The sequence below is a fragment of the Sciurus vulgaris genome (genome assembly GCF_902686455.1).
Source record: "Sciurus vulgaris genome assembly, chromosome: 3".
Classification (NCBI taxonomy): Eukaryota; Metazoa; Chordata; class Mammalia; order Rodentia; family Sciuridae; genus Sciurus; species Sciurus vulgaris.
The window spans coordinates 121,566,985-121,579,151 of NC_136463.1; the positions used below are offsets into that span (position 1 = coordinate 121,566,985).

The 12,167-nt window shown below is 35.7% G+C and overlaps 1 protein-coding gene across 1 annotated transcript in view; it reads left to right on the forward strand.

Moving 5' to 3' along the window:
* Positions 1 to 12,167, forward strand: part of XIRP2 (xin actin binding repeat containing 2) — a 71,714-nt gene that overhangs the window by 22,615 nt on the left and 36,932 nt on the right. The window contains 3 exon segments of the mRNA XM_079131853.1: positions 1,827 to 1,975; positions 6,849 to 6,884; positions 6,886 to 6,987. Of these exon segments, the coding sequence (XP_078987979.1) occupies positions 1,919 to 1,975; positions 6,849 to 6,884; positions 6,886 to 6,987 (195 nt within the window). The 5' untranslated portion in view covers positions 1,827 to 1,918.

The following is a 12,167-nucleotide window of genomic DNA, read 5'->3' on the forward strand; positions in this document are numbered from 1 at the left end:
AATTCACATGGGGAAAATAAAGATACCTTTTCTTTAGTATGTGAAAGACTTTCAGCAATTTACAGAAATTGCTTTTTAATCAGAATTGACTGGAGGAAGGGACTTCTGTGTGAATATGTTTTCAGTAACAGGTAAATTTCAAAGACATCTGACCTTTTTGTTAACATATTAGTTTTATATAATCATGGTGTTGATTTAATGCAACTCGTTATTCTTTTATATTTTATATTTTTTATAGCATGCTAATATATTTCTACAACTTTAATTAAAACATATGAAAATGCTTATTTAACTAAGAAGTCTCTATAGATCTCCAAATACTCAGGGAGGGGGACAAAACACAAATGATTTTTCATTTTTTCTGAGTCATGAAGCGATTTCAACTACCATTGTTTATGTAAATCTTGAAGACACCAATTAAAAGGGTTAACAATTCAAAAAGATGGGTTAGTGTGGAAGGCTAAAAGCTAAGTAGAAACAGGGAAAGGATGGAATGACTTGGCTGTTATTCGAGGTTGTTTGGACCGAGGTTCACTATGACATCAAACTAATCAAAATAATAAAGTATACCAAAGCGCCCCACCTGCTGAGTCCCAGAAGTTCTCAACCCTAAAAGTGAAAGGAAGGGATGCATGAATGAAAGATGAATGTACATAAATATAGACACACACCCATACATGTACATACATTTATATATATAATATATGTACACATATGGGCTTCTACACTGTATGTACCTCATTCAGTTCACTGGTCTCAGAAAGAGCCCTTGAAATGATTTTGGAATCAAAATCACCTAAGGGTGAATAGTAAACCATCAAGCAGAGTGTCCACATAGCCAAGAGCACTAGATCCAGTAAGAAAGCCTACTTGGAGACCAGCTCTGGCATATATGCTAAATAATGTTAAAGAATCACATTACCATGAGGATCTTAATGTGCCTTTCACTTAAGGAAATATTTAGGCAGGTGTTTCCTTATGCCTAAAAGGATTTGGTTAGATTCAGTTAGACCAGCTGATCTCTACATCTTTCTGTTTCTCTCAACCGTCATTCTGTGATCCTGCCATCCGTCATTTACTGATTCCAGGTGTGTGATTGCTACTACACTGCATTGTCAGGAGGATGGTTTAATGGGAAAATATCAGACTCTGAAATGGGTGACAGACAAAGCTGCTTCTAATGATGCTATTACTTCTTTCTTACATAACACAGTTCTCTATGAATAAAAGCAAAAGCCTACAGTCTACAATTCTCACAGCACGTGCATATTTTAGCTAGATGTATCTCCTTGAGGGTTGAGGGGTGAGGAGAGAAGCAAAGAGCAATTTTTAGACTTGCTAAGGATTTAGTCTAACCATATTCAAATCTGCCCCTTATGAATAATGAGATCCTAGGAAAGTTTTTTTAACTGCTATAAAATTCTGTTTTCTCATATATAAATTTTAGAAAATAATAGCACCTACCTCACCAGGTTGTTAGAGGAGTAAATGAGATAATACTCTTATAGTAGCATAAATACAACACAGTGCTTAAGGAATGTTAATTATTAACATTATAAACATTATATACCTATTAATAAATAGCTACTTGTCTTCAAAATAAATATGGGAGTAGGAGGGAGGACAGATTTCTTTATGTTATATAAGCACATACTCCTATTTAAGCATTTGTTAGCATTGCTTCAAAACTTGAAGAGGGTGACCATGAAACATCAAAAATATTGTGACATTGCAGTTTGTTTTGTGAAGCCAAGTATTTTAAGTAAGGTAACGCTATGCTCTTTTCAAGCCTGACACATAAGTAAGAATGCTACTTTTGCTTTCAGGAACTGTTGGCCCTACTAAGCCTGCAGAAGACAGTGCTTCGGGGAGTGAGGGTGTTTCGGATCTGCAGCAGGTGGTCTCCCTGAAGGAGCGAATGGCAAGGTACCAGGCAGCTGTTTCCAGGGGGGACTGCCGCAGCTTCTCAGCTAACGTAAGCTGCTTTTGATGATTCTGTATTAGACAATGTGCTTGCTGTAGGTCCAGACCCCCTCCTTATATTTGCAAGACAAGAATACTATTAGGCATTGGAATGAAGTCCAAAGAGGACAAAAACAGTGCACATCAAATTCAGATCATCTGAATTAAATCTTCAGTTCTGCTACATATTGGTTGCATGAACTTGAACTACTATCTTAACCCATTTTTAAGCTTCAGTTTCCTTAACTGGAAAATGGGAATAATCATCTATCACATAGGTCTTGGTGAGAAATCAAGGAGATAATTTATGTGTAAGCCAGAAGGCACGGTATAAATGTGTTATTATTGTCATCATTATCACTTAACCTATAGCTATTCTCCTCAGGAAGGTTGGGAATTAATTTCAAATTTTAATAATGTGGGTTTGTATTGCTGCCCTCCTTGGTCTCATATACGGTTCATTTAAATTCTCCGGCTGTATAATTCTTTTGCTTTCTCTGTATGCACTAAATCCATTAGGAGAGGCTTAATCAACATAGAAATGAGAGAGATTAGCAATGTAGGCACTCTGCTAAACCAATTATGATTATAAGAAACTGCAAGATTTAGTAAGACCACCAATTTTTAGAGCCAACACATAAAAAAGCCATAGTCAAAAGAATTTGTTGAATTCTGTATTTTTTGCCCTTCAGCTTAATGGAATATAAGAATTTCTTTTATAATTACAATTTCCAAATTAGCCAAGTTGTGTGTGTGTGTGTGTGTGTGTGTGTTTATGTGAAAGAGAGAGAGAGAGAGAGAGAGAGAGAGAGAGAGAATTAGTCCCAAAAGTAGTATTTTAAAATAGCTGTTCTTAACATTCTTTACAAATTATTTAGATACAAGGCTGACTGTGCCAAGCTCATTAACAATATTGCAATTCTAGATGGCATTTAAGTTTTTACATAGTCATTAAAATACATTTTAGATACAGCATATATTTGGAATGAATGTTCAGAAGTGACATAAGTAACTAGTTGGCTTCCAAAACAAATAGTAGCATTACGATGCCTCCTACCAGTCTTCTTAGAGAGCGCCCCCTGCTGGATATTCAGAACTTCCATACAAATAGTTTAAATTGGAGAAATGATTCTTGGGGAAACAGTGGGTCTTGAAAGCACCTGATTAAAGACTGATTGTTTAGTAATCAACCTTTTATTTATGATGATTTTAATCCTTCCAGGTACTCAGATAATATGTCATAAAATAATTTGGTATCATGTATGATTTGTATCTTTCTGGTGCAAAAAAAAAAAAAAAAAAGAGTGTTTAAAAGGAGCACATATGGTGCTGGCCATTTAGCTCATCTCGTAGAGTTCCTGCCTCTCATGCTGGAGGCCTGGGTTCCAGTCCCCAGCACTCTGGGATTGTGAGGATAAAAGGAGCACATAGGTAAATTAGTCTATTATTTAATACAACAATGAAAAATTTAACCATAATCTGAAAGTTGTCTATGCATAAGGAATTTAATAGTCCTCCTTTATGCCAATTTTACATGCCAAAACACTGACTGAAAATTACTTTGAGGAGACTATGCAATTAGGTAGTAAGGAAACCAAGGTCAATTTGTTATTTTTTGAATCTGGTAATCTTTTCATTGGATTCAACTTTCTCCTTTCATACAAAAAAAAAAAAATATTCTTTGCCCCTAAAATACCCTATTAGCAAATTTTGTGATAAGAATAGTACATACATAATCTTATAGGAATCCTGATAAATATGTAAAGCAAGGTAAAATAACTACCTTGTTTAGTCAGTTGCATCAAAGGCTTGTTCAATCCTTTACACACACCAGAAAAAGAAAAAATCATGGAAACTGCCCATAACTGATGTCTACACAATTAACTCAAATATTTCAAGTATAAAATCTGAAAGTCAAATTGAGATCCAAAACGAATCCTATGCATTTCACTCGTTCATAGTTAGCTGCCAAAGATTGGTTTCCCTTTGCTTCCCTTTGTCTTACACTAAGTCAGATGGCATTTGCTGGGTCTTAGATGAAAGTCACGTGTGGTCTGCAGAAACCCTTTGAAGAAAAAGAGGAAGTAATGTTTGTTCAGCAATGGGTTAAAATGCTAGATTCTGTGCTGTGTGATTTTATTTCTTTTTTCTATTTTAACACTCAAAACAAATCTGTGAGAAAGATACTGCTATTTCCAGTTATTTTAAAAATAAAGAAGATTCAGGGAACTTTAACTCCAAGTTTTGTCAGAATTAGAATTAGACTCACTGTCCAATCCCAAAATGATGTTATTTTTATCATGTTCTATAACCTGTGGGCAGTTCTTTGTAAAAAAAAATTCATAGCTATCTAGTATATTTCCCCAGGTTTGAGCATTACATATTTAAATGAACTTCTTATTATTGACATAGCTATTATTTCCACATTTGATATCCAAGCCAAAGAATAAGAAACGTAGAATAATAGTAAACCTAAAAAATTTCATCACAGAGCAGTCTCAGTTATGTGGTCATTAATATTAACATGGGTTAGAGAGGACATTTAGAACATGGTGCTGAGCAAGGTAAAAGTCACAGGAGTGATCCTCAGCTGAGCAAGAAGTGCCACTCCACCTCTGACCACAGACCGTTACTTGAGCAAATCAACTGCTCACATGTGTAGACTTTCCTCCATATGCTAAGATCAAGGAAACCTTAGCACCACACTACCCACATCTTGGAGGTTTTATCTCACTTGAGTGGATGAGCAGCTGCAGTTGTCATATGAGTACCTGGACCAGCAGGGGTAGGGTGAATACAGCTATAAAAAATAATCAACTGTTCGAACTTTGCATGGTCTAAGGTCAATGCACAATGCTGAAAGGAAAGGAATGAGAACATACAAACCTTTAATCTATTTGGCAGATAGGAGGCAACCTGTCTGGTTAGGAACTGAATTTTTTTTGAAAATGCATTTAGTGGGAGAGTATCCAGTCATTGACATAATTACTGAAGTCAGAATAATTTGCACATGATTTGTACACTGTTTATAGTTATTTGAAACAGTGAAGTCCTTCTTCACAATAATTACCTGAATTTCTATAATACTGATATATTACTTGTATATGATCTATGCAGTCATTTATGTAAATTAAATAGCAGTGGGGTAAAAGAAATATTGTGACTTTGACTCTTCTATTTCTCTTAAATTTCAAAAGAGATGCCATATCTTTTACTACCTTCATGTGTATTTCAAACAGCAGTAATTGATTAGGACTAACAATGTGTCACAGAATTCGATAGCATATATATCTAGTACATAGAAATATATAATCATATCTCTTCTTCCCACAGTACTCTGAAATACATAATAGTCCACAAAAGTGGGGAAAGGTATTAACTCAGCAATGCAACCACTTGAGTATTTGCTACTAATTCAGATAATGATGAATATTAATTATCCAACATTCTGGCATATGGGAAACTCAAACCCCAAGATAGATGCAGTATTTTTAGTATTGAGAAATTATATATTTGGGTAAAGATTCCAGGAACCCAGAAATGTAGGAGTCCACAGTCCATAGTATGGGAACCTCAACTAGTCAGGGTTCAATTTCAAGGTCTCAGGGCTTTCAGGGTTATGTCAGGACTGGACCAGACCTCAGGAGACCCACTCTAGTTTGAAGTGTTGCTGAGTCTCCTCCCAGCTGCAAGCAGAACTGGAAGCTTCCTGGAGGAGGGTTGGCATGAAGTCTGTTTGCTGGAAAGTAGTCATCCCATCTGGGTTTAAGTGCCTTCTGGGCTCTGGAATGTGTTGAATCATCAAAACCAAAGGCCCTGATCTACTTCTACACTTCCTGATGGGGCTGAAGACCCAACAGGACCCATTAGGGCTCTTCAAGTTTCGTTCAGTGATATGTATTGGAATCTATTTACTCATCTGTCGAATGGCAAGGATACACCAGGACCCTTCTACTGTGAAAGCCCCCTGATCCTGACATGCCAATGCTCAGAGATGAGACCTGGGATGTGCCAACCCTGACATGGTGAAGCTGCTGTTTTCCCTGCCCATTCTTTAAGCTAGTGATTAAGACAGGCTGATGTGATGCAAACGACAATGCTAACACCTCTTGTCCTAGCTGAAAGATTTAAACAAGCTATATTATTTCCCAAACCACAATTTCCTTACTTTAAAATATGGATAATAGGTGTCCATATCTCACAGAATACTGAAAAGCATTAACTGACAGAATACACATGAAGATACAGAAAAATCATTCTAATGCTGTGACTTAGCAGTTTTTATTATTACCAATTAATATTTTTACATAAAGGATAATCTAAAGTTCTTTGGTTCCTATTGATAATTTTAAAAAATTTGAACTGAAGTAAAAATGATTTTCATAATTTTTCTGAATAATATAGAGGTATTTGGGATTTTAATGAAAATCTTATTTTGGTCAAAATTGAATTCATTATTCTCATGTCCACTACATTGTATATTATTAATGAAAGACATTCTCATAGGCCAAGTGGTTAGGTGTGTAGCTTAGTGGTAGAGCACTTACCTAGCATGCACAAAGCCTAATTCTATCCCTAGAGAAAAAAAAAAAAAAAAAAATAGGTCTAACCTCCAGACGTTAAAATTTATCTGAAAGAAGGAGAATTAACTCCATATTTTGAAGTCTTCCAAGGATATATCAGGACTGATCAATGAGATAACAACTTAGAGAGTGACTATTTGTATTGAAGTTTTAAGTAAAAGCCTGCTGAAATAACTGTGTACTAATATCTTTTTAATATACCACCCATCAATACTTGTCAACTGTTAAAAAATATAAAGTACCCCAAGAATCTCATCCATGCAGATAAAAAGCTGAATTTGCCTTTTTCTTAAATCATCCTAGATGATGGAGGAATCAGAATGTGCACAGTGGCCTGGTGGGTTTGGCCAAGGTGAAGAAACAATTTGAGAAGGACAAAATTTCTTCTTCCTGTAATACCTTTTCTCAGTACCAGTATCAACACCAGAACAGATCTGAGCAGGTAAGGCCACTGTGGGTGGTGGGTACATCATGTGTGCTTGAACTGTTCTCACCAAGGCAGGAATCCTGTATTCTTGACGGTAGGTTTATCTTCATAACTCATTTTTTAAAATTGTTATTTTAAAAAGTTTTAGAAAAAAATCATCTTTAACATGTGTCAATGTATTGATTTATTTACTTGGATCATTTTGCCACATGAGCCATGCTGAAATATTCCCTCTTAGACTCTCACATCTCAGACATAAATGAAGATTAAACAGCCCAGGTTAGTCAACAAGTAAACAGAAATGTTGAGAACAGTGTTTATATTGAGCTCCTGCTTCTAGGTTATAATTCACGACAAACTATCTGCCAGTTGTTTGCATAGATTAAAAGTGAAGCATTATTCAGCTATTTGTTGTGGGAAATATTTTTTGTTTTCTTTAAAATTATCAAAAATTGAGTAGTTTGAACCCAGATGTTACATAAAACCTCATAATGCTACTTCTAAATGTTATATAAATTTTTACCCATTTCATTACTTCATTATCATATATCACCAAATATTTTCATGAGACATAATGATTTTTGAATGTGAGAATCTAAATAATAAAACTCATCAGACAGAGCTCAGCACTTGGAAAAATCATAATTTCACCATAAACAGCTGTACTCAGGCCTCATTTTCCATGAGGAGAAAGTAACTTGGGTATGAAATTTTGTAATGGTTGTGTTCTCCTTTTAAAATCCACAGGAATATAGAATTGCTTAAATGTTTAAAGTGATAAAGTTGGGTGGTGTGTGTGGAGAGGGAGAAGAGTGCTTCAGATAGAATAATCAAGAACTTAACATGTAAACTAGTATTTGTTTTCTTGTTTTAGCTTTTTTGGCAAGTGAAATACATGCAATATAGCTAGTCCAATAATTTGTGGCCATATTTCTTTTCTAATGTTGCCTAAGGAAACAGAATATCCATAAGAAAAATCAGAGTGTTCTCCCTGTAATCTACAACATAGGAGTGATCAAGTGTAAAGATGTGTGGTTTACTTTAAATCTGTCCAACAGTACAAAATATAATTATGTTCACAATTTAACTAACAAATTCTCCATAGAAAATATCAGTAAATGTATTGACAGATCCTTTACTGTGTAGGGAAGCAGGGTGAGAAACACCAGGACTATGGTCTTTGGAATTTGTGTTCACACAACATCTCGTGCTACTTGCAAAGTACATAGATCCATGCCACTTATGGATGTGGGTTATTTGCAGTTGCCTACTGGCTTCCATGTGTTAGAAGGCCTTGCCTTAATTTAACACTCAACTGTCTCCATCCTGAAATCTCAAAAACTTTCGAAACAGAGGATCCCACGTGTTCATTTGCACTGGAATCGGGCAAATTATGTAACCAGTACTACATGGACCAAATTCATAACCCCCTCAAGGCCTCAATTTCAGATAAGTAAGAAAAGGAAACTGATAAGTGATGTGCCTATCTCATGGTCTGTTGCAGGAACTAATATGAGAAAGAGCAACTTATGTAAAAGTATCTCATTATCTTTGAAGCTTATTATTAATTAAGACTCTTTAATAGTGCAAAAGACAGAAAATTCCAGGGAAAGTGTCTTAAGTTAAAAAGAAAACATTGTTCACAATGTCAGCAGACAATGTAGTGTGAACAAAAGTTCATAAACTGCAATCTTACAGGAGATTGGATTGAATTTCCAGTGGTGTATCAGCTGTCTTGGACCAACTCTTCAATTATTAAATTTTGGAGAATTTTTGCAAACCCCATGATTTCTTCTTCTTAACTACCCAGTCTTACTTCCCCTGGGTTGACCCTGTTCTCATCCAGCTTTCTTGAAATAGTGGTACACAAAGAAAGACTGTGTCCTTTCACGGGAAAAGCTAGAGCTAACAGGCTCTGAATGGAACATACATGCTCATTCTTGAACAAATTGCTAGGACCAGAGCAAGCTGACTGGTTAGACTTCTGCATCTTATTTACCTAAGAGGAAGTTTTCCACATATGTTTGTCACAAAGAATATATGATGGGGGGAAAACAAACCAAACAAAAAATATATACATATATTTTTACCAGGAAATTTTACCTGGTAATTTCCTGAGGAATGAATGAACTTAAAACCATACTGCAATGCAATTTAATAATATGACATAAGGAATCATAGCTACACCTGAACTGGTAAACACCATTTATTGAATGCCCACTGTATGCAGAAGTCTGTGAGAAAATGAAAGAAAATACGTCACAACTTTTAAAGAAAAGACTTTAACTTATAATCCTCATTGAAAAATTTGAGATAAATGCCAAATTTTAGGGGTGAGTGTAAAAATAATTGTCCTTACATATTTGTTTAAACTTTTAAGCTATATAAATGCATTCTAAAAATTACTTGTTTTTATTAGCAGGTATTGAGGAATGATGTTTTGCTAGTAAAGACAGGTAGTTAAATTCTGTTCAGATGCTATTGACTCGGTGTTTTCAATCTCTTTGCTTTTTCCAAGTACTTGTGTTCTATCTCTCTAACTCTGTCCCTGGACAAAAATATATACTATACTAATTTTGTTGACATACAGTAACCAATATTAATTTTGGAAGTCAAGTTTTGAGTTCAAAGAACATTGTTTTGGATTTCTGACATTTAATGTCACATAGTAATAATTTCATAAAGTGTAATAATTAAATCCAATCTGTCTCATTCCTTTCTAACTTATTAGAATCAGGTGTTTCAAGGTAATTAGATGACTATTTGGTTACAGTTTGTCTGGAAAATCAGAAATTGGCCTAAACAAGTTTTGAAAATTAAGCTAGCTCTGAGATTAAAAGCCCTTTCTGTTTGTTGATGGTTCAGAATGTTTTATACTTACTGAAAAGAGGGTTTTAAAAGAAGGGGATATAAGATATAGGCACATTCACTTATGCCAGGTGCTTTAAGCAGACCGATGTCCCATTTATATTCATCTAGATTTATACTTTATGGCTCTGCCTCTTTTAACAGCTAGCAGGTCATTTGCTGGCCTGTGAAGCTTCTGTATGAAAGTTAGACATAGGAAACATTCTGGAATCCCTGGGGTGGTGGGGAAGTGGGGAGATAAATTAAGTTTCTTAAAAGAATAGGGTGGGGACTCTTGACTAGGTTACCCTACTGGTTAGTACTAGCACTTCTTGGTATTAGTAATTTAAACTCTGCTTTTCAAAACAGCTGTCACTGCTTCCAGAAGATAGGGATGACATCCAACTATTTCTAAGCTATTTTAAGCCACTCAATATGTCTCCTGTTGATATTTAGATTAGAAATATCATACTAGCATTGCTTTTTATTTTGTCTTAGGATTGAATTCTCACTGTTCTGTGCCAGTGAAAACCAGTAGACTTTTAAAGCTAGACTATGCAAAGGATCACTTGAGAGGGATGTTCTTAATCCACTCACTATGGCAGACTCCATTTGGCAGGAACATTTAGTAATCTGTCCTCCCAGCCTCAACAGAGGTCTTGAAATATCCTAGAGCAGATATTAGAATAAATGTGTTATGCGTGTGAAACTGCCATTGTCTCTCTCCTGAGTTCATTTTCACTTGCTCATTCTGTGGCTTCTCTCTGGTATATTTAGGACTTTTTTTCCTTTTTTATTTTTATTTTTTCCCTTCTTCGTTTTCCTTATTTAGCAGCATTGTGAAGATACAATTTACACACCATAAAATGCACCTCCTTTATCACTACAACTTGACTGCTTAGTACGTTTGCATACTAAGATTTACATACTAGATTGCAAGGTCATCACAATCTACTTTTAAGACATTTCTATCCCCCCCTCAAAAGAAACTTTGAACCCATTAGCAGTCTAAGACTTTCTTTGTGCCTTTTTCCTCACACACAAGTTTTGACTTTCATCTTCTTATGTGAATTTCCTCTTGATTTTCCTTCCCCCCATCCTTATGCAATACTGAGGAGCTCTTTTGCGTATTAATTGTGAAGCCCTGGCAGGCTCTTCTTTTCTGAAGTTGCTTTTTTTTTTTTTTTTTTTTTTTCTTTTAAGTGGCTTAAGTAGGAAAGAGCAGATGGAGCTCCAAACATTTTGGAAGTAATCAGTGCAATCCAGCGCTTAGGTAATTGCTTTCATAAGAAATTGCTGCACTGAATCCATGTCAAGAGTTGAAAGCATCCCTGACCTTCACCCTGCCGCCCACTCTGATGTGCTGGGTGACAGTATATATCTTTCCACCTGCATCTGCCGTTACAAAAATCCAAATGTAAACCATTCGTACTCTGAAAGATTATGTGGATTTGGAACAATCCCTGGACAATTTAGGTCGATAGAAAAACATTTTCGACAGCTTGTGACAGATATAATCTGACATCTGTGTGTTTTAGACACTTTAAAGGTGACCTATAATTATTTTCTAGCAAACTAAATATATTTTTATCAACTAAATCCACATTGCAAAGTGTTTCTTATATGTGCTTTAAACCTACCTTTAGGTTCTGCCACATACTTCTCTGTTCAAGGTCACAGATTGCTATTAACAGCTCCAATCTGACCTAGATTGCTATCAGCACACAAGGTTACAACCAAGAATGTGACTAATTCACAAGCTAGTGTCTTGTGGATTGTATTGTATATTAATTGTGTGCACTATTTTCAGATTACCATTATAACTTACATTATAAATGAAGCAGTCTAGAGTAATGGTTAGCCCTCTGGTTCCAGAGTCAGATAGCCTGAGTTATCAACCCCTGAGTTAGTTACCTATCTTAGTACTTTTGTTATGTTATAACAGAATAGTACAGGCTGGGTAATTTATAATGAACAAAAAATGTTTTGGCTTACAGTTATGGCAGTGGGAAAATCCAGTGTGAAGCTTCCAGCATCTGACTAGGGCCTTCATACTATATCATTTAACATTGGCAGAAAGGAGGAGGGTTGAGGAGAGAGAGAGGACGAGAGAGAGGAGAGAGAGATGGAAGAGAGAGAGAGAGAGAGAGAGAGAGAGAGAGAGAGAGAGATCCTTCATGATCCAAACACTTCATGGAGGTTCCATCTGCCAATACCATTATGCTGGCAGTTAAATTCAACATGCGTTTGGAGGGGGACAAGTATTCGAACAAGGGCACAACCTACTCTCTTCTGTAAAATGATGAAACGGGGTCACTTTACTAATAAAACGATATGGTCCATGAAAA